At 37.1% G+C, this 27,959-nt stretch overlaps 2 protein-coding genes across 2 annotated transcripts; both read right to left on the reverse strand.

Moving 5' to 3' along the window:
• Positions 1 to 230: 230 nt before the first annotated feature.
• Positions 231 to 1,223, reverse strand: LOC121633946 (C-C motif chemokine 4-like). Its single transcript, XM_041976294.1, has 3 exons — positions 1,085 to 1,223; positions 713 to 824; positions 231 to 491 (listed from the first exon to the last, which is right to left on the reverse strand). Exons 1-3 carry the CDS (start codon positions 1,167 to 1,169, stop codon positions 365 to 367), a joined length of 324 nt encoding a protein of 107 aa, XP_041832228.1. The 5' UTR covers positions 1,170 to 1,223; the 3' UTR covers positions 231 to 364.
• An 11,364-nt stretch (positions 1,224 to 12,587) lies between these two features.
• Positions 12,588 to 27,932, reverse strand: ehd3 (EH-domain containing 3). Its single transcript, XM_041975286.1, has 9 exons — positions 27,640 to 27,932; positions 26,675 to 27,522; positions 22,985 to 23,161; positions 22,239 to 22,336; positions 16,451 to 16,592; positions 16,223 to 16,322; positions 15,864 to 16,034; positions 14,504 to 14,668; positions 12,588 to 14,228 (listed from the first exon to the last, which is right to left on the reverse strand). The coding sequence occupies exons 2-9, from the start codon at positions 26,899 to 26,901 to the stop codon at positions 13,701 to 13,703; spliced, it is 1,608 nt and encodes a 535-aa protein (XP_041831220.1). The 5' UTR covers positions 26,902 to 27,522; positions 27,640 to 27,932; the 3' UTR covers positions 12,588 to 13,700.
• Positions 27,933 to 27,959: the final 27 nt, after the last annotated feature.

Raw genomic sequence — 27,959 nt, forward strand, 5'->3', positions numbered from 1 at the left:
CAGCATCTCTGATGCTTTGCCATGGTGAATGAGGACAGCAATGTTGAATTTATTTTTTTCTTTAAAAAACAAAAACCATAAGAACTGCTTTGTATTATTTTCAATGCTACATATCATGCAAATGTATTTTTATTTTTCCTTATTTTTTACTAGTTATATGAGAAAACCCTTTTAAATATATGTATGTCACAATATCTACAAAGAAAAAGACAAAGAAAACAATATTTGTGTATTTAGTTTAGATTTATTGTTAATCCATATAGAAAATATTGTTCATAACAGTGGTGAGAATAAAGATAAATTTCTACATAAATTTTACTTGGCTCAGATATTTTTTTAAGTGTAATGGTAAGTATACACTGGGTCACTCAGATGCGCTGGGCGTGGAGCTGGTCACTCTCCCAATCTGGATGTCTACAGCCTCCATGACTTTCTTCACCCAGGACTGAGTTGGGTCGGCGCAGATTTCATTACCTCTTACCATTTTAAAGCTGAAACAGATGAAAATGACATCTTAAGTATTCTTAATTATATATATTGTTTTAGCATGTTTATCATACAGCATTTTTTAACATATTAACTAAAATGCTTAAACTTTTTAATGTTAGAATTTCCATTCAGGGATAAAAAAAATATATATATATTTTTCATGATTTTAGACTAATCAATTTGACTTCTCTGATGCTGAAGTTTGTAAAGAGGAGATACTTACAGCACACCCTCCATCGAACACAGATTGTCCGTGTGTATGTAGCTCACCACCTTCTTCTTAGGCAGAGGTTTGCTAACGAACTTAAAACAGCATTTGTCCGGACCAAAGGTATCTGAAACCACAGTGGAGACATAAGTTTATTTGGTATTCAACACAAAGTCATCCAAAATAATGATCTGTTTTTTTTACTTTTCTTTTCCCGTTTATGTGTTTGGAAAGAATATAATGTCTTTTGCTACTTTGAAAATAGATAAAAAAAAGTTATACTATGGTTTGTTAGGGTTTTTATAAACAGATTATTACTAAAAAAAAAGATGAAGAATTTGTCTACTTAAAACAGAAAAAAGAATAAATAAATATGCATCAACTTACTGTCAGACGCCAGGACAGTGAGAGATGACAAAAGCAAGACGCAGGCCACCAGAAAAATGGGGTTCTTCATCATCATCATCATCATCTTGTTTGCTTCTGTTGTTTCTCTTCTTGCTGCTTGTGTCTCTCTTCTCTTTGTCTGCTCTTCTCACAACCCCTCTCTTTTTATTACGCTACTTAAATGTGTATAGGTGCATTTGTGGTAGAACAAGTTCCATGACAAAATACACATCACAACCTGAAACCACCTAGGCTGCAAACAACCTGCGGTTATGTGGTCAACGCTTCTCAAAAGGGGGAAAAAAAAAGGACACGTTGCTGTGGGTGAAACCAGATTCTGTGAAACAGAATCACATTGTTTTACCTCGGCCTCTGTATGTGAAAGTGTGTGTGTGTGTGTGTGTGTGCGTTTGGATGCATTTGTCTTTGAGCATCTGCATATTTGTGCAATTTGCAGATGCATTGTGGCTTGAAGCTCCTTCCCCCTCTCCCTAATCACACATATGTATGTTTGTAGGTTTGTTCAACAGAATTCAAAGTTTACTTTCCCAAAAAGACCAGGAGAAACTCATCCATCTTCAGTAGATTGGATTACTGTAATGGTCTTTTAACAGAGCATTAAACATCTGCAGCTCATCCAAAATGCTGCTGCTAGAGTTTTAACCAGAACTAAGAGGTCTGAACACATCACACCAGTTTTGAAATCTTTACACTGGCTTCCAGTCAGTCACAGAATAGATTTTAAAACCCTTCTGACTGTTTACAAATCCCAGAATGGTTTAGGCCCAGAATACATCTGTGATATGTTCAGAGAATATAAACCTAGCAGAGCTCTTAGATCCAAAGACTCTGGTCAACTAGTCCAAACCAGAGTCCAGACTAAACATGGAGAAGCAGCATTTAGCTGTTATGCTGCAAACAAGTGGAACAAATTGCCAGTGAAAATTAAACTTTCACCAAATGTAGACATTTTTTGCACCACCTGTAATGCTTTTAAAGTTTTATCTGAAGCACTTTGAGTAGTCTTGGATATGAAAGGTGCTCTATAAATAAACTTGCCTTGCTTTGTTTTTTTTTTCAAATAACGAAACATGTTAAACACAGTTATTTTTGTGTATGAATATATGATTAAACAATAGGGGCATTTAAAGAAGCTGTTACACAGCCTGATTACAGTGTATTGTTCTCAAAAGAAAAGAAAGAAATTTAAGAAATAAATATGTCAGAGTATTTTAGATCATCTTTTAGACCAATTGACGCTCTGTGGTCTCAAATAGCCTTGATCTGTCTATTCCTTTGCATTGTGATTGCTATCTATGACCATTGCTGACAATATTACACATACTGCAGCACTTTTCTTTTTAGGTTTAGTGTTTCTCATATGTGATGGTTACAGGATAATAATTTGAGGGTGGTAGAAGTGAAACACATGAAGAGAAATTGGGGGTTTGATAAGTACAAACAGCAATTTTTCACTTTTCTCACTATGTAATGCAATAAAAAGAAATATTACTGAGCTTTGACTACGGAGAGATGACAGGAAATGGTGAGGTAGAGATAAAAATTTTGTGGTTTATGGGCAACACCGTAAACATACCCGTGGCTAATCTTTAAGCCACAGGGACATTTCTGTCCATATTTTAGTTTTAATAAAGTTGCACTTAAGACAGTCTCAACAAGGCCCTGAACCACAGATTTAAGTCCCACTGCAGCAATTATTAATCGCATAAATAATTATCTGCGTTCTTCAGACTTGTGCAATTGAAGGCTTCTTCTTCTTCTTCTTCTTCTTCTTCTTCTTCTTCTTCTTCTTCTTCTTCTTCTTCTTCTTCTTCTTCTTCTTCTTCTTCTTCTTCTTCACAAAAAGGACTCTTAAACTTTATTAACCCATCTTTAAATTTACAAAACAAAACAAAACAAAACAAAACAAAACAAAACAAAACAAAACAAAACAAAACAAAACAAATCAAAACAAAACAAAACAAAACAAAACAAAACAAAACAAAACAAAACAAACAAGTCAAACAAAGTCTGCTATAATATCATGCATAATATTTCTGATTTATTTTAATAAATCAATTTCAGACCTGCTCAAAACTATGAAATATTCAATCATAGTAATTTTTTTTATAATCTGCATTTGTTTAATTCATATAAGCTTCGTTCACATAAAACCAATTAATAAAACATTGTGTTAGAATAGAAACCAACGTTGTCGTTGTTATGGTTGTTGTTAACACGACTTCCTTTACTGAACAGTGTTTTTAACTTCCTGAGCTTGTTTATTTAGAATGAAGCCCTAGAATTTCTTTATGTTTCATGTTGTTGTCTCAAGTTGTTTTACTTTATTTGAATTCTCTGCCCCTTCTGCATATTTCACTCTTTAGGAAAGTGCTATATAAATAAGGTTCCTGGTTCACACCTTGGCCTCAGCAGCCCCAGGTGTGAATCCTCATGTTGCGAGGCGATGGTGCTAACCACCATATTACCTCTAACAGTGTAAAACATTTGTTGTCATTCTTAATACATATGTTGTACTCTTGCATAACAAAACACACAATTACAAAAATACAAATCCAAACAATTTTACATTAAGTCTTTGTAACTAAAAATATGCAACCTGATCCAAACAAATTCATCATGCTACAAATTGGAAACACCAACCCTTTCGAGGCCCATTGTGACACAGGTTCTTCTCTTATTAGATGAAAAAGGAGCAAACAGAACTCAGAATTAATGGCCTGTTCACCTACTTTTAAATGTATCCAGTAGATATTTCTATATAAGTCATTTCTATTTTCTTCAATATGAAGAACAAATCAAATTAGTTGAAGGCAGCTTCTCCGATCAGAATGGCATCTATCTTCTAAGCTAAGAGGACTTACTTAAACTATTAAGACTTGCAGTTTTGTGTTCTGTTAAATGGAAGTAGATGAGATTATTAATCAGAGATAATTAGTATTCTTGTGCCATTCCCACCTTATAAGAGGCCACTGGGCAAAGCATATTAAGACCATTATCTAGCTACAACAGCTTCTTCATTAGATCAAAAGTATTCCAGGTTATTGGGGGAGCATGCTCAGGTAACTATATTTATCCTACAGAATCAGGTCTTTTGATTAATAATAAAGCTACAAAACGCAAGTATCAAATTAACAGTGTGAACCCATGAAGCTTTATAAAGATATTTTATTATACTGGTATGAAGACAGAAAATTAAGACAAAGTTTAACACACAGGAAAAAAAAAACCCCAGAAGCTGACTTCAGCTAAAATCCACCATCTGCAAAGTCAAACTGAAACCTGTGGTTTGCAAAAGAGGCAGGGGTACAATGTAATATGAATACCCCCCCCGAAAAAACAAAACAAAAAAACACACACACACATATACACACGCAGGCATACACACAGTGAGTGAAAGCCAGCAAAGTAAAAATTTAACATACTATATGTACTTCAAAAACAGCTATTAAACTGTTAGATTGTTCAATTAGTAGGTTGTAGATACACATCCAACACCTGGTTCTCTGAAAAACTGTATGAGTAATGATTAACAAAAAACAAACAAAACAGAATAATGCTTTTGTGTCCTCTCAAAAAAAGACGCAATTTAATGCTGTTATATAAAAGTCTGCCGAGTTGAACAAATCAAAATCTGCCGACTAACCCGAAGTCTGGAAGGAATTGTAGGAAATAAATTGCATCACCAGCAAAGTGAGCTGAGGTTTCATGGAAAGTGTGAAACGGAAAGTCTGCTCAGGGGTTAGTGGGAAGTGGAGAGCGGTACTTGCCAGAATTACAGATCAGCAAATTCAGACCACAAAATTACCCATTATACTTTCTAACCTTTAATATATGTGCCCTTTCTGATTCTACTCACCTGAGAAGAGAGCTGGCACAAATTACGAGAATAACTTTTACACACTCAGTCTACACAAATATTGTATTTACTGCTGCAGTCAGGTCAACCAAAAGACTGTCTGCAGGTGTAAATACATCAGTTCAAACATCTACAGATTTATGTTGTATAGTTATTAAGTATTACTGTTGGTTTAATAAGATAACATGGAGGAACTACATAAATTGTGGCCATTCTTTAAAATTTGTTACAATATTTTTTGTAAAATGTTTTTAAATATTTTAGATATTTTAAAACATACCTTAAAACATTCAAATATTTAAAATAAATTAATTATTTATATGTAATTATTCTAAATATTCAAGTGGAATTGAAAGGGCTTCATTTAGATTCACATTTAGAGCTACAAAAAGTAAAACAATACAAAATTGTGTCAGTAGTGAACTAAACATGTAAAACTCTGAATTTGGGTACAAGAACTTCACAGCTGAACGACACAAACATCCGGAGAAAACAAAGATTTTTGCAGGCTGTCAAAGATTCAGCACAAAAACATGTTTTTCTGGTGTGTGTTTACAACTTTTTATTTTACATTTAGAAAATAAGTTCTGATTTCAGCACAAGTCATGTTCCATATTTAGAGAATAACAATATATATATATATTTTCAATCAACAAGAATGAATATTGACATTAATGCCAAAATATCAAGTACAAGATATAAGCACTGGGTGGCAGCAGAGAGATGCTAAATGTGAGTTTTTGTTAGTATTTAACTGAATTATTCTATTTAAAAGTGCATACACTGACAGGTATGTGAGGGATACTGGGCTTATCTAATCATGTGAAGATATGGAGATATTTCAGTCTGCCATTTTTGAAGAATACATCCATAAAACCTGCTCAAAAACAACATCCACCCTCTCCTCTCTCCTCTCCTGGAGGCCCTTGACAAGTTCAGATAACTGATGCTCATTCATCAAGTGATACGGTGTTCTCTAAGTTTCCTGTGTGGGGACTCATATTTTTATATCACTTCACAAGGAAAAATTAGAAATTGATTGCCATTCATTAAGGGACCACAGACCTAGAGTAATTGAGAGATAGAACAAACGTTATTCCCTATATTGCCAGTAGAGGGCGCCATACTTTATAGCAGATATGGATAAAGATACAGACAATCTGAATGATTATCTATTTCATAAGTTAGATTACTCAATGTATTTTTAATCCATTCAGCTACTCTTATCATTATTAAAGAGTCATATAAAAACTAAATTAAAAATAAATAAATAAAACTCTCGAGGCTATAAATGCTATGTCCCAACCAACTAATCAATTTGTTGTTTACATGACTGATTGTGCTGAATTTTGTATGTGTTGTTATTTGTATATAAATCGACTGTTAAGTCTATATAGGTTTACAGTTAAATTCAACCACAATCACTGTATGAATCTATTCAGGTTTATAGAGCTTTGGCAGTTAAAATCTACATATATATGAATGTTATTTTCTTTTGCAAGAACTTAACAAATAGACAACTTGAAAACAGAAAGTCTTCCTGATTGTTCTAAATCAAAATCAGCTTTATAAAACTACAAACTATGCATTAAAAATGGAAGGAGTCCATCTGTCTACAGCTGGGCCTGGGTCTGTTGCCTGTTTTTCCTGAAAACATCCCCTGATACTATACGGGAGAATTACTCATCCTATCATTACTTATGTAACTATGATGAAAACTTTGCGTGCACACTATAAATGTACATGTAAATGAAGACTATATAAAGAAAGATCCTGAAACAAAAGACCATGAGACAAAAGGGACTCAATGTACTTTCCATGACTGCCTGTATTAGCTTTAAGTTGTATCCCCAGCACCAGGAAGTGGAAATAAGACGTTATCATAATTAATGAATAACTCTGACAGATTTCTCATATTCTCAGAGAGCTGCTTCCTGTTCCCTGACTGCCAGTCGTGGAAATTGTAAGACACCAGAGGAAATATCCGATCAATGAAGTGCAAAAGAATGTGAAATATTGTTGTGCTGTTCTTGTTCCCAGAGATATCTCCATTCAGGAAGACTGATAAGTTATACCAAGTGACACAGCTTATGAGACTGAAGAGCAATTAAAACTGGACAAAAACAGACTGACAGAACTGACAGGAGGATGTGATGAGCGGCTGATAAAATGAAGCACTTTACTGGAAAGAGTTCCTAAACAGAAGACGGACTGAATTCATCCATCTTAAATATGTGTGTTTGTGTTTGCTTGCAGGCGTGTGTATTTTTGCAGGATGTTGACCTTGTCCATGACTCCCTGTTCAAGCCAGGAAGAGGTTCAAGGAATGGTCACCAGGATTTGGGATTATTTTAAAAAACACACACACACACAAACAAGACAGAGACACGACCTGAAATCACTTCTAAGAAGTTCTTCATATTATCTTTACCCCACCCATTATTCAACTACATCCGGAGCTGCAACATTACTTTATACATAATATGTGTTTTTACACTTTTTCTTAATTAAAATGTAGGAAAAAATAGTTGAAACAGTTTAAATCTGAGAAAAGTTGCCTGATTTAATTGTATTAAACTTGTAAGTTTAATTTATTCAGCTTTTTTTGTATAGTACAGACAGAGGGATCAACAAGCACCTTTAGCCACGGATACCTGCTGAGAGAGAGAAGAGAAACACAAGTTAGTGATGCCCATGCTTTCTTATATTTATACTTAGAAAACAAGGAGAAGAGAGACAGAAATAGAAATATGTACTCAGTGCACCAGGAGATGTTGTCTGGCAGTTTAAGCCTATGACAGCATAACTAAGGGATGGCTAACCACTAATAACTATAAGATACAGTATATCAAAGAGAATTTTTTAAGTCTAATCTTAGATGTAGAGAGGGTGTTTGCCTCCCAAACTGGGAGCTGGCTCCATGGGAGAGTTGTGGAAATTGTGAGACACTCATTTTAACTTTGACCACATCCCATCTCTGCTTTCAGTTTGCTTATTAGTTTTTTTATAGGGCTCTGCTCTCACACTTTGTCACCATGGAAACAGAGGGCAATTAGCAGTAAGGTGTCACCACTCAGCCACCCTTGTGACCACTTCACCCTCAAGGACAGACTCATAAATTCACATCAGTCACAAGTGGGTGAGTCAGTGAAGTCAAGCCTGGTGGATGAAGGAGGATAATTCTGCTCTAACAAACAAAACCAGCTTCGTTTGCCAGGGGTAAAATATGACAGATCATGTATTTGTTGCAGCTCTAGTGGCTCCTGTTGGCTGGTTGGGGAATTTACACAGAAGGGATGGAACTGAGGGGAAAGTGTGAACTTCCACATTTCATGTTGTGGTGGTAAATCTTGTTGGCACATGAAAAAAATAAATAAATAAAAAAATCAGCTGACAGCACCGTGCATCAGGATGGTAGAACTGTTTGAAGGCCTCCTCGGGCCTATGCTGGACTTAAAAGAGACTGTTATCTGTAGAAATAATAGGAACATGAGGGACAGCACTTAGTTTGATTTTTTTCTAGCTGTTGGCTTACAATTATAAACACAACATTGATCCATGAATTTATTGAAAATAGCCTCATTGTGATGACCGTCATAACTTCTGCAGAATCTGGACATAAAAACAACTTTCTTTATATGAACCTTTACCAGACTCTACTACAGAATAGAAACCATCTGACACCCAACGTGCGTCTGAAAAGTCGTCCCACCTTAAGGAAAAGGTTGTTTTGTGTGAGGTTACAAGCTGGGATTAGCCGGATAGCACTTTAACTCCACCACTCAATACGCAGACATCTTTAACGTCATGTTAAGCTATTAGTTTTTTTTTTCACAAACTAAAACTCTTGCACATTGCACCTTTAAATAGTTCCAAGTTCAGTTGAGTTTAAAATAAATTAACAAATAAATAATTTAATTTATAAATGTATAAATTTATAATTTAATTTACTTTAAAAATATTTGTTTTATGCAGTGGGTAAGGGCCTCTAACGTGCAGCTATCACCATGTTGGTGGGGCTGTAAGTGCAATACTACTCATGACCACTAGGGGCGGGACTGCAAACATCTCTGGCTTGAGTTTATAAGATGTTTAGAAGGCTCCGTGTGAACATCTGTGCACCCTTGAACTTGATGTGACTCTTCAGTTTGTTTTTTAAACTGTGGTGGCATGCAGACATATCACCATACAAGGCCACCAACTGTGCATGCATTGGAAAAATTAAGTGGAAGTAGCTTTAAAAACAAATTAAAAATGAATAAAAGCTGCAGTCCAGAAGGGAAGGTAATTTTCTGAAGTTATTTTATAGGGCATATAAGTACAGCTATCAAATAATCTTATAACACTTATGTCTTTTCTAGTAGTGTATATTTTAAATTGCAATAAATTAGGCAAGTCTTTTCTTTTTGCCGTATGGCCCTGAGATGGAAAACCTAATTATAGGGCTGCAAAAATATAGAAAAGTCAACATGTCAACATGCACAATATCAACATCAATGAGACAATCACAATATTGCAAAAAAACATTTTGATATTAAACAGGATTCCACCTCCACTAACAACCACCAACAGGTGCTGAAGTGGAATGAGTTCCTCATTGGCACCCCTGAGATTAGCATATTACAAGTCAAAGTGTTTTATTGCTAAATTCAACAGTTATAATGCAAATTGTATGTTTTTCCCATATGTATAACTGACAACAAAAAACAAACTCAATATCCAAGAAAATGCTATTTTTGAGATTTGTGTTTTAGTTCTTGTGTTTCGTCCAGTGTTATAATTGCAGATTTGCAGCTCATTGAAACAGAGATAAAAGCGTATGCTGTAGATTCAGATTTATTTATTATCATTGAGCAGTGTTATGAGTGATGCAAAGCACAACGTACACATACATATCCTATAGTTGTATAGTCAGCAGTGACATGATTAATTTAACAAAAGACAAAAAACAGAAAGTTTCACTTAACTGTATCTTCCATCAATTTGTATTCCCAATGCATAACATTCATTATGACCTAGTTAACTGTATCACAACTTTTCTTTGCTGCCTTTATGATAACTGAGTCATGTTTAATCACACGTTAGCATCTCAATGCTTTTAGACATATAGACATCATCAAAACAACTTGCTTAAATGGGGAAATTTCCACACTTTGGTCCCTTAGTACCAGCTGAGCACAGTTTAAAAGCCACAGCCTACCTGAGCATTGTTGCTATGTACATCCACTTGTGACCACAGTGTACCCATCTTCAGATGGTTGGTCCCAGCAAGATAATAAACCAGGTCACAAAGATAATTCCAAACTGGCTTCTTGAACACGACAATGAGTTCAGTGTACTGCAATGGACTCCACAATCACCAGATCCCAATCCAAAAGACCACCTTTGGGATGTGTTGGAATGGGAGATTCTCATCATGCATGTGCAGCCACTTAATCTGCAGCAACTGGGTGATGCTATCAACGTGGAGCAAAATCTCTGAGGAATGCTTCCAACGCCTTGTTGAATCTATAAACACAAAGAGTTAAAGCAGTTCTGGCAAAAGGGAGTCCAGCGTGATATTAGCAATGTGTACATAACAAAATGGCCAGTGAGTATATAAGTGATTGTGCTTCTGTGAGAAGACAGCATCATCTCCACCTGAAATTCTGATGGTCCTGAAATTCCAGATCCATGAGTGTGTGCTCCTCATGTCCACCACATACTCACATTGTCCACACAAAACACATACAGACTCACATTCATGTATTCCTGTTGACAGACAGGAATTATCCATGCACAGTTCCTGAAAAATGAGCTCACACACACACACACACCACACACACACACACACACATAATCAAAACATGGCTGCCTGTACAATATGTGAATTCTTATTTTCCATCATTTGTGTCACACATGCAAATCTGCTGCTGGTGATTTGATCCAGCTGGCTTCCTTATGATGTGTCTAGTAAATTAAATGGAATCGATCTGATATTATAAGATGGAGGATGCGGCTGTTTGTGAGTAGGACACCATGGGAGGGGCCTAGCTGGGTTCGACTGGAAATAATGGACAAGAACAGAACATCCTGTGTGGGACCAGAGATTGCTGCATCTTAATGTGGCCTGTGCATGCGTTTTTGTTTATGTTTTATAGGGTTCGTAAGTCACAGTCCAAAGGGACGCTCTGACTTCCTGTCCTGCACACATGCATACATGTGGAGGTCCCTAGATGATACAGAAATGTTTCTGGTTTCAGGCAATAGTCACATGATCTGTTTCCTGCTGTCCCCAGCTCGTGTAATATAATGGTTTATGTTAGAGAACTCTCATTTAAAACTGAAATCTGTCTTCATGTAGTTCCAGCAGGACAAATCACTAACTTATCATCTGCTTGGTGTTACATAGAAAGAAAACTCCCCTAAATTAAACTGAAGATAAGAAGGAGCCTCTTGAGAAATAGCATGAAGGAATTTCATTTTCCATACCAGAGTATCTTGCACATCATTTTTAATTGTTGGAGCTAAACACTTTAAAAATAAATCTAAATCCTTTAAAATACAGAAGGAAAAATGCATTTGACTTTCTGTGAAGTGTTAAACTGTTTCTGTTGCATGCTCTTTACTCAAGGATGCAGAATGTATAGTATCGTCTGTATGAAATCTGTGATTTAATATTTCCCTGCTAATAAAATCCATTATTATCTACATATAGGACTTTACTCTATTTCAACCACACACTTGTCTGTTGTGAATCTCGTTGCTTTTATGTTAGATATACTATATACTAATAACTACATATAACTACAGATTTGCACAAAAAAACAAACTTCATATATAAATGTGGACATCTTCTAGAAGTAACTGAGTTCTGCTACATCTATAAGAATAAAACATGTTTTCTCTTCATTAGGTGAACTGAGACATGCAAATTTTGAACTCTAAATGCAACAAAGTCAACACAACACAACAAGTTGAATATTTAAATTTTAATACATTTTTGGACGCTTTATGCAGACAGAAAAGCAGTGAAGTACAGATTTCAGCGATGCATTACCATCTCATAAAAAAGACAAATCACCATAATGTCAGTGTTTCCACTCAGTGTGTTTCTCAATTTCTGAACATGTGAAAACAACTCAGTTTTGCAATCCACTTTTAACAAGCATCTTTTCCACATTTTAAATTGCCTCACTCAACTAATAAAACATGAGCAAGTAATGTGTACAGCACGCAGGATGATGTGGATGATTTCCTAATCTGTATTCTTGGAATGCAGTCAGTCTTTGTATGTACATTCAATTCACAGTTACAGGACAGAAATACACCAGGAGGAGACAAAGTGGCCATGAAGTGGAAAGATCTGCAGCCACAATACTGAAAAACACGCCTAACACATCTTCCATGTTGGTATCCAGTCTCAGTTAGGGGAGTCTTTAATCTCATTATATTCTTGAAAACTGGTATGAAACCACGAAAATTGCCCAAATATAAAGTAAATATTGGAATATCACTACTCTAACATGTTAATAAAATATTGTCAAAAGGAATCATGTTATCATGGCTCTATATTTAATTACATTGTATAGAAAGCCAAATCTTTCAGCATGAATTATTGTTTTTTTTTTTTTTCCTTTAAACTTTGGACTCACAGAAATGAACAATGATTTTTCATTTACCGATAAATGGGAATACTTTCAGCTTAGTAGCTTTTGTAATGATTACAAGTGAATACATACATGTTACAAATAATAACACTGACATATGTCTTCAAATGTGTACACACAGAAACTGGGACGCACAGACACAGAACCATGAACACTTGAACATTCAACATTCAAAGTCCATGTCCAGACAATACTCATAACACGTTATATTTTAATAACCACAGTATCATTACATGTTAACTGAATTGTTTATAAATCATAAAACGACCAAAATCAGTTCTGTGACTTTATCCTTTTTTCAATGCAAGGGCTGGATCCAGGTGCTACAGTAAAATGATGACAATGTCAAACTCCAGCCACCACACAAGTATGAACAACAGTGCATCACTATTTAAAAAATCATGACTGGAACCAGATTTGCTTTCTTTCTGCTGCATGTGTGCTGCTTCTGAACTTGTTTGTATATTTCCAAGCAGCTTTCCAGGAAATCCTCACAGTTGTTTAATAAGTCACGCTCAAACAAACGCCATTTTGCTCTGTCGTTCCAGGACGCAAAAGATAAGGCAGGACCTGAAATACTGTAGCTCAGTTTGGGTTTATTCATAAGGTCGACATGCAATAACAATGATGAGCACTTTTTCTCCCTTTCTTCTCGTGTTTGAGTTCACATTAAGTAGTTTAGATAAACTTTTAGTGTTTGTATTCCAGTGTGTGTGTGTATTTGATCCTAACAGCTTCATTTACTCTTTAAAATCTAGTTGCTTTGGATAATGTTGCTTGAAGATCCATCAATATCTTTTTTATGCTATTAAAACACCATACTAAAGGTTAGTTATGTGGGAAATTTTAATACGCAAGGTTTCCAGCCAGTGTGCTGAAAGTCACTCAGAGTTTGTTAGTTTTTATTTGAATGTAATTTTTCTGCACTATTTGTTTAAATTATGACTAGATATAGGGATGACAGAAATAGCATGTAGTGAGAGGTGGAAATATCCAATTTTGTTTGAATTGTTTCCAGTTATTTTCTCTGGGGATGGGGCAAGGCTACTTACAGGTTTTAGGGGCAGGTGATGAGTTAATATCACATTTATTCAGGGATTTTCCTCTTGGTAGGGGGCACAAGGTGTGCAGGCAGCTCTGACGGTAGTTCGTGTCCCTCTAGTTTCACCTTAATAAGGTGGTTGGCTAAGGCAAACTCCTCATCATCGAGCATCCCATCCTTATCGATATCTGCCAGCTTCCAGATCTTTCCCAGCACAGTATTGGGCAGTTTTGACTTCACCATCTCCTTCTTTGCGTTGGCTCCCGTCACTTTTCCATTGACGGGAGACAAAGTGTAGAAAATCTCATCGTATGCAGGTTTGTCGCGTGCCACAACCCACTCAGCCTCGTCGATGCCCTCCCCAGCTCCTTCGCCATACCCGTGTCCAAACGGGCCGTCCAAAGTGCCATCGAATGCGCCGCCCTTCACCACTGGGTTTGGTCGCTGGGTTTCCTCTTGGCGGACCAGGACCATTAAGCCAGCAATGTCATTGGCTAGCATGTCATCGACTGCCTCCAAGAGTTTGGGTTTTAGAGGCTGGAACTTGGTGAGATCTTGAGCTTGGAGTTGGTCCTAGAAGATGAAGAAACCCAAGTTTATCTTATAATCTAAACCAGGGCTACTCAATTCGGTCCTACGAGGGCCGCAATCCAGCAGGTTTTCCATGTATCCCTGCACCAACACACCTGAGTCAAATTAATGAGTCATTGTGTAAAAACCTGATCTTGACTCAGGTGTGTTGGTGCAGGGATACATGGAAAACCTGCTGGATTGCGGCCCTCGTAGGACCGAATTGAGTAGCCCTGATCTAAACTATAATTTAAATATCTTTGGTCATTCCTGTTTACCTGCATCTTCTTTAGATTAGGAAAATCTCCAGGTGATATCTGATGTTCTCTTTCAATGCGTTTGTAAATATCTCCTAGACTGGCAATCAGCTCTTTCTTTTTGTTCTCCTTTCCGAACACTGAGGGCATCTCTTTCTTCAGAGAGCTGATGATATAGGCATGGACCTGTAAATGGTGAGCAAAAGGCATGCATGCAGTCATCAACTTCAAAGAGAAAATTCAAGCAGGTCTCTTTAAACTGCAAGTATTTGGGCCTGAACTGTAGGATGCATGTCTTTACAAGTGGTAATTAAGGTTAACTCAAATGTGGGAACAGGAAATGCGTTTTGAGCAGGTACTCCGTCAGAGACAACAGAAGATGAGCAACATGTGCATCTCTTTACACTGAAGAGTGTTCTTCATAACTCTTCTTTATAAAGCTTTAAAAATGGTCCTCTTTAAAATGTCAAGGACTGGTAGCCCTTCTGTTCAGATTTAGTTACACTGCAATATTTTTATTAAGTAATCAGTTCAAGACGATGAAAATGTTTTTGATTTAAACATGAAGAGGAGACGTGAAGCTTCTTAGCAAATGTTTGAGAATGTTTGGCACTGTTTAACTGCAAGTTGGCGTTTATCAGTTGTGATTTCACAGCGATGCTGGACTTTGTCCTTTTGGCTTAAGACTGTCCACATTTTGTAATTTCTTCTGACTGGATTAGTGTACAACTTTTCGACCATGTTTGACCATCAGGTAATGTTAAGGCGATAAGCTCACAAGAATAGTACAGATGTTTATATACTGCATATTATTTTTTGTCCATTGATCTTGTATGTAGAAATATATTATAAAATTAAAAAAACAAACAAACCCAACATGGCAAAAATCATGGAAAGACTTATTTTTGTTTTGTTGCTGTGTTGATGCATGTATGTCCCCCTGGTTCACTCTGTGTCCTTGAAACACACCCTATCATCTGTCAAACAGGAAAACTTCTATCAACTCTGAGTTCAATAAATCTGTTTGTGTTTGAGTGTGTGCGCGTGTATATCCTCTACGTTTCCTTAAACAGCAGGCGGGCTGTCATCCCCTCTACCTGACTTCCTGTCCAGAGAGGAAATGGGAAATAATTCACTCAGAGAATTATTACATTTGTCCGGGGCTATTGGTTCTGTGACAGTGATAAGGTTTTGCTGTCAAGGTTAACAGCTGTACCACTGATGGAGAAAATAAATAGGAAACACGCACATGATGCTTTCATTAAAACGTGTCATCCAAAAGCCTCATTATTCCAACGTATCCTCACACTGGTACTTTAAAGTGCTACAGGTAACATTAACATGATATTAACTCGATCTCCATTAAATAAGTCAACCTCACCTTGGCAAGTCTTGCCCTCTTAATCAGATCATTGAGTTTTCTAAGAGCCGCATTTCTCGGTAGGGACTGAATGTCCTTAAATAAGTCCTGCTCCTCTGCTTCAAACAGCTTCCTGTTGTCAGGAATCAACAACGGGTGGGACCAAAATGACCCAATATAGACACGGATCACCTGTATGGGAGACAGAATAAATCAGCTGAGGTTTGGACTAATAATATGTAGCTCTTTAAACTGTCACAACTGTGGCTGCTGAGCACAAAACACAATACACAAAGAACCAAAGTACATGGTTATCAAATATTTCTACAAATTTTTACAAAGCCCCAAATATGTCCCTCTGTGTCTGTAGTTCACTGTACCTCTGGGGTGTTGACTATTTTGCCCAGTGACCACATCAAGGCACCGTATACTCTCATCAGCTGTTGGGTCTCTATCTGGTCTGCCTTGTTCAGCACAACTCTGGAAAATACAGCAGAAAGTCCTAAATGTCTCCTCATGTTACAACCATGAGAATTAAGTTCAGTAATAAAAATTTAGAAGTCTAAATCATGTTATTTTAGTCAGAAAATCAAGGAATCTTACATTACCTGATCTTATCTTCATGGTTCTTCAGGGCCTTTATCACTTCTGAGAACTCATCAGAGATGTCCAGTTTGTGGGCGTCAAACAGTAATATGATCCTGTCCACTCGCTCCGCAAACCACTCCAGGACAGCTGCAAAGTCGTAGCCTAGGAAGAGAAAGGAGGGGAAAGATGGGGGAGAAAAGGACAGAAATAAGAAGTAAAACTAGTAGTGAACAGAATCCATGATAAACCTGAAAGTCAACAGACTATACAAGACAAAAAAGGAGGGTCCTTTGTTGAACTGCAGCCTGTCCTGGTGAAACTCTGCCTTTCGCCTGTAGGCAGCTGGGTTAGAGTCCAGCCATCCATGAGACCCTGAGCTGGATTATGCAGTTACTGAAAAATTGACGGATGTATAAACAAGGGCAATATCAAGTAGTAATGAAGCAATATTCCCCAGAGAACGTCATTGCAGTGACTGCAGGTCATAGGTGAGGCAGCAAGGATGAAGTTCATATTGCAACATGCTGATAGAAAAGAATGTGTTTACTCATGAGGACTGACCTGCCACAGTTACACAAAGTAGCCTAAATAATGAAAGGAAACCCCAAACTAAGGGACTCCAGTTTTTAAAATATGTTTTCCAAAATTAATAAGAAGTTTAGACTTGTAGAGTAAGGGGAGCAGGGGAATTATTAACGCTCAAATGAGTTAACATCTCTAATAATAAATTAATCAGTGTCTGCAGGAGAACACACCACTAACTTTGACTTTCTATCCCACTCAAGGACAAAAGTCAAGCTTACCTGGAAGAATTCCACAGGATATGAGACGAGAACAAAGAACAAAGGGCAGTACGGAGGATTAGTGAGCTGAAATGTCCAATCAACACTAAAGGACATATAGCAGACACGGAGTCGGTGAGTTACACTATTAACCACTATCAACCGATAACAACCAGAGGGCATTTTGTCAGCTGGTATTTGGCATTTGCTTCATGCAAAACCAGGATTTTTAAAGCTATGTTTATAACACATAGTGTTATTCTAATTTTAAATACATAGCTGTAATAAAAATCCTCTTTTTCACATACTTGCTGAACTGCTGCTCCTTCAAATAGAGGAAAGGTTTATAATATCAGTGATTATGAATGATTAACAAACTCATGTTACAGGAAAATATTGCTGCAATGTGTCATGGGCTCTACAAACAAATAGTCATTATCTTAACAAATGACTGTTGCTGATTTCCTCACTGGTATGTGAGCAGGACATCAGCAGTGGTTGCAAGAAGTATGTAAAACATTGAAACTGGCTTTAGCTTTGTCTTCAGGTTTAGCATAAGTACAGCTGAAAGGAGACACACTGCTGCATGAAAAAACTGCAGGGTGTTAAATATTTCCAGCAGATACCTTGATATTTTGCATGCAAACGGGGATTGTTCTTCACCCTATGAACGTCTCACATGTTGTGTGGATTAAAAAAGGACATTCTTTTACTGTGCAATGCAAAAACCAAATAATCTTACTATTTATCTTATAAAACTTTGACAATAGACAAATAGTGACAGAGTGTTGGGGTAAAGATAGAAGTTCATCTTCACAGTTGCTGATATTGTGCCTTAAGATGATTCTGAACTAAAAGTCTAACTTTTGGAAATAATCAAATAAATATTCACTTGAAATTCTTGTTGGTGGTGGTTTCAGAGCTCGACCATATAATTCAACACAACAGCAATTCAAGCTAAAGCTTAAATAGCAAACAAGAGGTAAACAAGAACTTTTTTTCCCCCTCACAAACCATGTGACAAGACTGGTGAAGAACATGTAACAACCCATAAATACTTCAAAATCAAGATATCAATGTTTTTTTAAAGTTGTTTTTGCAGCTGGTTGATACCCAGATTAGTTATCTACAATACCTCCATAAGGACATCTATGTAGGCAGCTATAGCCTGACAACGTCTCATCTGGACACATACACACAAACACACACAAATAAATGCACACAATGATAAAACAATGAAACACTGTGAAACAAAAAATGGTAATGTAAAAGAATGAGACATAACATACAGATGTAAATGACATGTTCATACATAAGTGGGAGTAAACAAACATGAATTTAGATGAAAAGAGAAAATGAGCAGTAACACAAAGCAAACACAGCTGTGCTGAAGGTTGAGTCTAGTCAGTTTATGTGTGTGTGTGTTTGTATTAAGTTATTTGGTTAGACAATAGATAACATAAAAAAAAGACATTAAACCAGTCCAGATGTGTGCATTTGCGTGTATTTCAACTGAAACACTTCCAAACATAAACAGTTTCTTTAAAAAATAGTTTGGTGTTCACAAACCAAGCATTCTCAGTTATTTCTCAACCAGAGCAGTGAAGACAAAAAACACTAATGATAAACAATTTTCCACATTTAAATTTTGAGGAAAATCCATCCAGATCCAAGCAGACACACCCATACTATGAAGTAATGTGCTAAACTTGCCGACCAGGGCCTAGCTGCATGAATTTCATTAAACTACTGTGAAGAAGCAAATACTGCCAGGAGTTTGGAACACAGGACAAACATTGTATGGAAGCAGAAGAAAAGCAGGAACATAAACAATTATGATGCTGATTTAAGTGACATTTATTATGATTTATTTGTGCATTATGTAGATTTTCTGTCTTTACTACTCTACTACTACTACTCTGTCTTTACTGTCTTTAATTACTCTATAAAGAACTTCCAAGGCATAGATCATTATCTGATTGATACATCTCTGATTCATTATGAAGTTGGTCTATATTGCCAATATCAAGAGTCCGAGTGAGAATTGAGGATTTCGTTTTCCTACAGTGAATAAAGAAATGGTTATAGTCACACAAAGAAGACAAATAGCCTGTCTTTGGAAGGCATTTAAAGAGGTAAACAAAAAAGTAGTAAATTCTGACTTAATTCAAGCTCTTTTGTCAATGTTGGTGGTTGGTATGGCGATACCACCATATAGCTCTGGGAATGCCAGCCATGCCAGCTACAGATCAGCCTGTGGGAAAGTTTTTGACACAACAACTCCTTTTCATTTTGTAGTGTCTCTATTCTAGTTTACACCACAGCTGAAACGTTTTTACCACAGAATGTAGTAATAAGACATGATTAATAATAAGTCTGTTTTAGCCCTTGAATGAGCTGAGCTTAGTTATAAGGGATGACCAGCAATGATTACACAAAGCAAAAACACAATGTTTTTAGTGTAAACAGCGTCTATGAGACAGATTTATTCTCCCCAGCATGTGGGATACAATTAGGGCTCAAATTTCTCTGGTGATGTAGAGAATAACACAAACTTGCAGCAGAAAACTATACATCACACATGACCTAAAAGTTAGAGCAAGTCATTATATAGTGGGATTCCAGAGGTCTTCAACCCTGAAGGAATGACTCCCACATTTCCAATGTAGACTCCTTAGCCTGGTAGTATGGAATTCCATGTTAACTACATAATCCAGATACATTAGCCAGAGTTTCAAGCATTAGTTGAGGATTGATCCATTATTGTAAAAGGGCCTTTTTTTTTTTTTTTAGCTAAATAGCTAAAACCTGTCATCAGAATTTTTTCCTGAATTATCTCAAGACAAAGATCAAAATCATCATTTAACTAATTTAACTAATACACGGTACTCTGGGAATAGCAATATGAAGTAGAATACACAGTCTGGTTACAATATGAGACCAGAGAGTAAAAGTCTTCTCAGCTGCTGATTGCTGGAACGCTTCTGATGCTGCAGAATACCATCCAGGTTACATAGTGGCCCAGGTCAGACCTTTTACTGATGTCCTCTTTAGTAACTCTGGTGTGATTTTGACAGTTTTTTTTTTTTTTTTTTTTTTAATCATTAAGGTGCTGAAATATTTTTCAAATTGCTGAAGACTGAGTTCTCTTGACAGTGAGTATTTTGGTAAATTATTAACTTTGCCATTTGTTTTTCACTTATCCAGACCCATATCATTGCACTCCTACCTCCATGTTGTTAAGATCATTGTTGTTGATCTGGTGATGATCCCGTTCGATCCTTAATTAGTTTATTTTGGTATTATCTGATCAAAGAATGTGCTCCGAATATTAATCATGTGATGCTTCCTTTTTGTTGTGATGGTGTCCAAATGTTGGTGTTGTGTGAACTTTTACTGAAAACTAAATTTCCTCATACAACCCCTGCACAAGGTCTGAAGCATTCAGACATGATTATCTGCTCTTCAGAGCTAGACCATACATTTATAAGTACAGTCCATTTACCATATAACTCTCCCAGGTATTTTTTTTTCAGACTAGCAACTACGTAGTCCTGATCTGCGTTACTACGGCTTATTCTAGGCCTCCAAATCACTGCAGCTGACCACACATGAAAAAGTTTGTGGTGTCTATGAACAATTATCTCCGATTCGTCATTGAAGTTTCCATCTTTTGTCTTTCTAAAGAATTTGATGTTCATTCCATCTGATAACACAGACCATACATGTGTTAAAATAAAGAGGGATGCCTTCTTGAGGTGTTACAAATTCAAATAATTTTATATTTAGGACATTTTGCACAGTGATGCATGCTCTTGTTGTTTAACAGTGTTTTGACCTTTCAATGTGCTAAACATGAAGCAGATGACAAAGTTGTTGCAAAAGAAAAATAAATAAATTTATAAAAAAGATTTCATGTCTTCTGTTTTTGTCAGTACACCCACTGAGGCTTTAAAAACATATTGTGGTTTCACCACTGCAAGACTCATGTAAATACAGTAAAATCTAATTGGTCCCTTAAATGGATTTTATGGTTCTTGTGTTCAACAAGAAAACAGTGTAATCTCTAAATCTAAAACACATGGAACGCCTTCTGTTTTTCTTGGTAATTAAGACATTTATGACCCTACTAGAGAGTCAACTTTGAATATGAAGACAGGAAACATGGAGCGATATGACATACAACATACCACACAGTCGGTGTTGTATTTGTCACATACTATGTAACCTAGGGCTGCATAACACCACTAACTTCCTCAATCGATTTAATTCACAACAGCTTGATTCTTTTAAATCTGACTGAATTTTTATTTATGTACAGATATTTATGTAACACCATTTTTTTGTCTTAAATATTTATGATATTCTCAGTAGTGATGCACGGGTCAGGCTGTTTTTACCCAGTGTAGCCGAATGACCGACCTAGTATGACCCATCCTTAACTAGTTCTTGGCTAAGGAGTACCAGTAGGTCACATAAGAGTATGCTCACAGTTGTCACTGGCAAAGGACACTACATAAAAATTAATTTGAATCAAATCAAATCGATTAATCAGTTTTTTTACCCAGCCGTAATGTAACCATTCGGCTACATACACGCTCCACAGATGCTGATCCCTTTAAATCTGCATCTCTGTTTGTTGACATTTTATAAAGAGCTCATTAGAGGATAAAAGGACCTTATCACTGTGTTTTCCATGTTTTAAATTTGGTACCGGATGGCAAAATCATAAATATCAAAATCAAGCTGTGTGCATGTGCAAGTTTAGAGAGCTGATTCAAGCTCATCTTTTTGTCACTGCTTCCTGCTCTTTGGAATGAATGAAGCATAATCCTCCTTTTGGAAAAAGCTAAAATAAACTCACACAGACACACACACTAATGTTCAAGGGAAATGCTGACATTGTATTTCAGAGTTCAGTGGAACTGAGGGGCTGCAGCTGAATGGGCCCATTGAACTAACACTGACACGTACCAGCACAAACAGAGGAAAATAAAAGTGTGCGAGTCACAAGTATGTGTTTTACCTCGACTGATTCTTTGTTTTTCTCCAGACAGAATCCCTGGTGTGTCAATCACACTGATGCTTTCCAGTACAGGGTTGGGAAGCTGGGCACACACAAACCTACAAAGACACACACACAGAGAAGAGAGATGGAAACTGTCATGGACAGAAGTGTTAAAATGTTAAACAACAAACATCATCCCACACCAGATCCATACCTCCTGTACCCTCTCCCCTCTCTCTCCTCTATCTCTGCTTCTCTTCATGTGTTTCTCCAGCTGAATAAATATGAACAGATTACCCCCCCACCCCGATCCTTACTGACAGTCAGCATTTCTTCGGTCTCCTTTCAGCACTAGAGGAGCTTCACAGTTAGGGCTCGAGCTGCAAGAGTAAAGGTTTGAGGCCGTTTCGTTTGTTCCAAAAGGATGACAGTGCAAAGATGAGCCTGTCTAACTCGCTCACTGCCACACACACACTCTTGCAGCCAGCCATTTACAGAGAAAAGCCTGACCAGTGAGCAGAGGGAAATTCAATCACACAGGAATGTGGAGCACTGGTGTGGATTCTCACTAGTACTCTCTTTGCTCTTTCTTCTCCCCTGTCCTCCTAAGTCTGTCCCTCTTGGTTTACATACTTCACAGTGGTATCCCATTTTGTCTGTAGTGTGCATACACCTCCAAAGATGTCCAATGACATCCGCCATAAGTGCCTTTTAACCAGCATCTTGCTGATGTTTGTATATTTTTAGGTTCTCTAAGTTTCTACCTGTTGAGGAATGCATTTCCAAATGCATTCAGCTTTCTGAAGGGCTTCTTGGGATCAACCACCAAAGCATTGCCAGGGATGACTCCTTCTGTGTCACCGTACATGACTGCAATGAAAGAATCCGTGGTAGGCTCAGGGCCGATTCGCATTCCAGGAAAATCCTGCTCCAACAGGTAGCTGTAGGTGAAATAGTAGGAAATGCAAAGATAAAATAAAAACAAAAAACAAGAGATTAGACCATTTTGATCAGCTTAACGCCATGTAATATAAATCAACTGTATATTAAGCCCTTTTGGTATGTGAGAATAGTCTTCCAAGATGATGATATTAGAGACAAAGAACAACAGTGTGGAAGGTACTGTGTGACATAATGAGACTATGAACCTTAAAAAGGTTTAACAGTTTCTAGTACTGATATCAATATAAGATCATCCTTTGTCTGATCATAACAGTAGACCTCTATTCATCTATGGGCAGCAGCATACATACACAGATGTATGCAACTTTACATGAAAGATATAATCTAAATAGTGCTTTATCTTTTTCTGTTAAAATGGTGAGACTCAATTAAAAGTTAAAAAAACATCTAGGTCTGCCCTGAATTTGATGCTACTGCTGGGACAATGAAGAAAAGAAATTTAACATGATCACAGGCTTGACAGCTGCCATCTACATTCTCCACAATAAGCAGAATTAACCTCAAGGCAACCCGCATGAAGCAAGAAGCTTCATGCATGAAACCTTTTGGAGGAAAGTTCTGTGATGGGTCAGACAAAGACAAGAGAACTCACATCAGATAAATGAAGTTATATACTTCAAGAGTTTTTTTTTTTGTTTGTTTGTTGTAAAATTGGGCAACTCTAATAGTAAACAATATACATTTGGGTTAGTACAGCATAGAGATAAAAACTTTACATTTTTCCCAAGCTTTTAAACAAATTTTACATTCTGTGCTCAAATTCTGTCTTTTTTTTGTCATTTATTAATATACATGTTAATTTAGTCTGCAAAGCAGAAATGTTTTGTTTTGTCCTCTTGCAGTGACAAATATTTAGTATTAATGTACCCTTGAGACATTTCTACTCGCCATTTACAGATTTATTTTTTTATTAAAATTTTTCCCTCTGAACAACTTTCTTTTTATCAGGAGATCGTTGAGTTTATCTTTTGCTCTGCTAAGGTTTTTTTTCTGCTATACGCTCTTTCACGCTCCAAAGAACAAAGCATATTATGTCGCAAAACACCTGCATGATTCCATATCTCCCATCAACATGTTTATAACAAAGAGTTTTAAATTCAGGGAGGCTAAGAAGGGTCTGAGAAGGATGATTAAATATACTAAACTACCAAAGGTGTGTTTGTGCATAAGACATCAAAACCAATTCAAGTTGAAAAAGTTTGGGAGACAAGAATGTCATATGTTCTATATGTAGGACTGGGATTGAAATGGGTTGCAAGCATGTTTTGCTGCAAAACAGATTATGTTTAATTCTTAACTTATGACACCAATGGTCATTGCTGTGGCAACACAGCTGACTAACATCTCATATATCTCAGGCATGAGATGAATCCTCAGATGCTCAGTGACTTCATGTATGTTGCAAAGAAATGTGTTTTTAAGTTACACAATCCCAACAATGTCAACACACACCATAAGAAGAAATTTAGGCAAATATTTACAGTTAAAAGGGTCACATATTTCAAGTGTGAGTTGGGATGTGCACAACTTTTAACTGCGACCAGATGTATATTTACCTTGCCAGAGAATCCAGTAGTGCCTGGCAGAGCCATCTCTGCAAAAAGATTACGCAATGCATACACTGTCCATCTAAAGGACTGTATGTCTGCAACCATACTGCATCAATATGTAGCTCACAGACAGGTCAGCTTGTTCATCAACAGGAAGATTAAACTAAAAATTCAGCTGCGAGTTCACAAATTCTGGAAAAAGGTATATTTTATAAAAGGTTCAAAACATGAAAGCACCACGTCGCACTAAGACACCCCCAAATATGCAGGGAAATGTGCTCAGTCATGTCGAAGGAAAGCTAATATTGTGTTAATGACTAGCTTTCTGAAGCCAACAGGATAAATCAATAAATTCAGCTGAAAACTGATGTTGCTGATGTATGAATAACTGAAGGCAGATAGACTGAATTACTCCCCATCAGCATGGCCATGCACTTCTAAAGATGGCCTCCTGAAAATTAACTACTTCATTGCTTCGGTAGTATTAAAAAAAAATACTAAGCTGAACAACTCTGTCACTTCCTTAACTGTTGCAAAGACTACAAAAGTGAGACTGCAGTAGCTCTGACCAAGTTTGTACATTTTACACCTTACTGTTACAGTGTTGGTGTTATGGGTCAGGCAGCTGACTGGGTGTTGTCCTCAGTGAAAGAGAGGAAAAGAGAGTGTCCCCAAGAATCAGACTCAGAAGAGGAAGACGAGAGAACAGAGATGTCTGCATGTCTTACAGCAGGAAGTCACTAACAACATCCTCTCTGTGGCTTTCAAAGTCTTAACCCACTAATGACCTGCTGTGTTCTATGCAAATGTCTACAGCAGATCTGCAGCTCAAAAATGGCTCAGGACCCAGCTGCTAATATTTCTCACTGTCACACACACCAATTCCAGGGATACTTCAGGTCATGTGCTTTAATTGAACACTCACACAATGCATCTGAGGTAAAGCACAAAGCGATCAATGGAAGAGCTTCAGCTTACACAGGAATATTAGTGAAATGTGTGTTCTCTTTGTTTGTGTACATCATGTATTTGCTGCGCTTGTCTAAATAACTTTAAATAAGTCACACTGTAGCTGATTTAAACCCCAGACCAACCAACATAAGCCAACCTTATGCAGCACAAACAGGCTGAGGCAACAAAAAGAAAAAAAGAAAAGAGAAACTGAGCAAAGATATTTAATTTCTGTGATGGTAAGAGCTATTTAACATAATATCTACCAACATATGGTGTTTTATCAGTTTAAATAAGGGGGTTAAAAAATTACTTTTCCTCAAATTAAGCATTTAGAGGGTTGAAAAGATCACAGGGTACCCAAGACTTTTCGCTCCTCGGGGAGTCACAGCTCTGTGTGACATTTCATCACAGCCACGCTGTCAGTGACTTTAACAGCTGCAGGTTTCTTCCGGAGCCACAAGCCAGAAACAGCTGGCCAATAAACAAAACAGCTATCATTGGTTTTGCTCTGAACTTGAACAAATAAGCTGAGAAACTACATTTTTCTGAAGCAAATAATGTTCACCTGTCATTCTCTATACCTTACATAAGCATAAAGGCCCATATCTCATCAGGGAGGGCTGCTGTACCATGCAGCGATGCCTCCAAATCTAAGTATGTGGGGGTGTTGCAGCATCTGTCAAATAAACTTTTTATGGACTCAATAAAGCTTACAGGGGTGTGGCAGCTCACAGTATGACTGACGCTATTGTTTGTTAATCTTTTTTAATGACTTATGCCATTTGTGGTTTAAACCAATTCTGTTTGCAGTAATAAACCCCTCTTCCTCGCTCTTACTGTCCAACTGCTGGAAAAGTCTGTTTGGGTGGGTCAACCTCTCCCTCTCTATCTTTCTGGTGGCTTCTGCCTCATGTTTGTGTGTGTGATTCCCACCTCTCTGTGCAGCTACTTCCATGAAAGATGTGAGTGTAGGTGCAGCTCTCTCACCGTATGAAGCTTGTCTTGCCAGTGGAGTACTGTCCCACCAGTAAAACCATTGGCTTGTTGTCAAAGTCAGCATCCTCCAGGGCTGGAGAGTGGAATTCATGAAACTTGTAGCTTTCCTCCAGGGGCAGGAGTTTGGTTTTGTAGAGTTTCTTCAGTCCATCACTGACGGTCTGAAAGACTTCTGGCTCCTTCTTCCTCCTGTCATCGGTTCCAAGCCAGCTGAACATTGTTGCTGATTGCTTACTGTTGAACTAGGAACTAGATAAGCCACTAAAAGTTTAAAAAATTTAACTTGGGGGATCAGCTGCACACTTGTGTCAGCTTATTCTGATTTATTGACCTCCAAGTTTGCTTTATCTCCTGAGGAAAGCAGGTGTTTGTCTTAAGCAACACTCAAAATGAGATATGCTCTCCTATGTGGTGAAAACTTATATTAAAACTTATTAAGCAAAACCCTGTTTTTCTGCAAGTTATATTCATTTGAGTTTTTTAAAATATGTTTTTTTAAAAGCTTGACTTTGAAAGTAGACTATCCTAAAATGTAATATTTTTTCCAAATCTTGAAAATATATATATATTTATTGTCCCAAGACTCTCAGGAAAATGAATTATCAGTCTATGTTCTGCTGCACTGAATGGGTTGTGACTGCAGTTGTTTTAATATATGTCTGATGTTATATCAAAACGAGTTGCTATTTATAGGATTTATACTGTGATAATGTGTACAACCAAAAGAAAAAAACAAAAACAAAATAAATCAAACGGTCATATCAGAACTCAAACCTGATCATGCAAACGCACTTTTATCATCGAGTCCATTAGTCCTCTTTAAGTCCAGGCCAATTGTGCTACACAGCAGAAAAAACGCTGAATTCAATGAGTTTGTTTTTGTTTACCAATTTTTTAAGTAAACAAAGTCTTATCGAGAAAAGCTTATATCATTCTGCGCAGGCACATCACGTTACCGCTATTCAATATCGTCCAGAAGCTCGCTGAGAAATCCCAGAAATGATGCACCGAGCTGCTGTCACAGTGCAACCTCCGTTATTGTTCAGCCTCTCCCGCTATTCTGCCCCCAAAAACAACCCAAACCTCCCCAGCGTCGACAATTATTTCTGCCGTTTATGAGCCAAAATAAGAGCAGACTCTTTAGGTCGCGCTAAGGGTTATTTTCTGTCACAGTTGTGTGCTCAATGTGGCAGCAGATGATGTCCTGCAGCTCAATTTAAATGCCGAGTTGAAGGAAACCTGACCCCGCCGGAAGTGCCCAACGCCTGGCAGCCCG

The sequence above is a fragment of the Melanotaenia boesemani genome, chromosome 22, assembly GCF_017639745.1.
Source record: "Melanotaenia boesemani isolate fMelBoe1 chromosome 22, fMelBoe1.pri, whole genome shotgun sequence".
Taxonomy (NCBI): domain Eukaryota; kingdom Metazoa; phylum Chordata; class Actinopteri; order Atheriniformes; family Melanotaeniidae; genus Melanotaenia; species Melanotaenia boesemani.

What these genes read in the sequence shown, in the direction of transcription:
- LOC121633946 (XM_041976294.1), bottom strand. Translation starts at nt 1,169, where the DNA reads ATGATGATGATGATGATGAAGAACCCCATTTTTCTGGTGGCCTGCGTC. An exon ending in CACTGTCCTGGCGTCTGACA is followed by an intron (nt 825 to 1,084) that starts GTAAGTTGATGC and finishes CTGTGGTTTCAG; the next exon opens with ATACCTTTGGTCCGGACAAA. An exon ending in TGTTCGATGGAGGGTGTGCT is followed by an intron (nt 492 to 712) that starts GTAAGTATCTCC and finishes CATCTGTTTCAG; the next exon opens with CTTTAAAATGGTAAGAGGTA.
- ehd3 (XM_041975286.1), bottom strand. Translation starts at nt 26,901, where the DNA reads ATGTTCAGCTGGCTTGGAACCGATGACAGGAGGAAGAAGGAGCCAGAA. An exon ending in AAATAGTCAACACCCCAGAG is followed by an intron (nt 16,035 to 16,222) that starts GTACAGTGAACT and finishes TCTCCCATACAG; the next exon opens with GTGATCCGTGTCTATATTGG. An exon ending in AGAGGGCAAGACTTGCCAAG is followed by an intron (nt 14,669 to 15,863) that starts GTGAGGTTGACT and finishes CACCATTTACAG; the next exon opens with GTCCATGCCTATATCATCAG.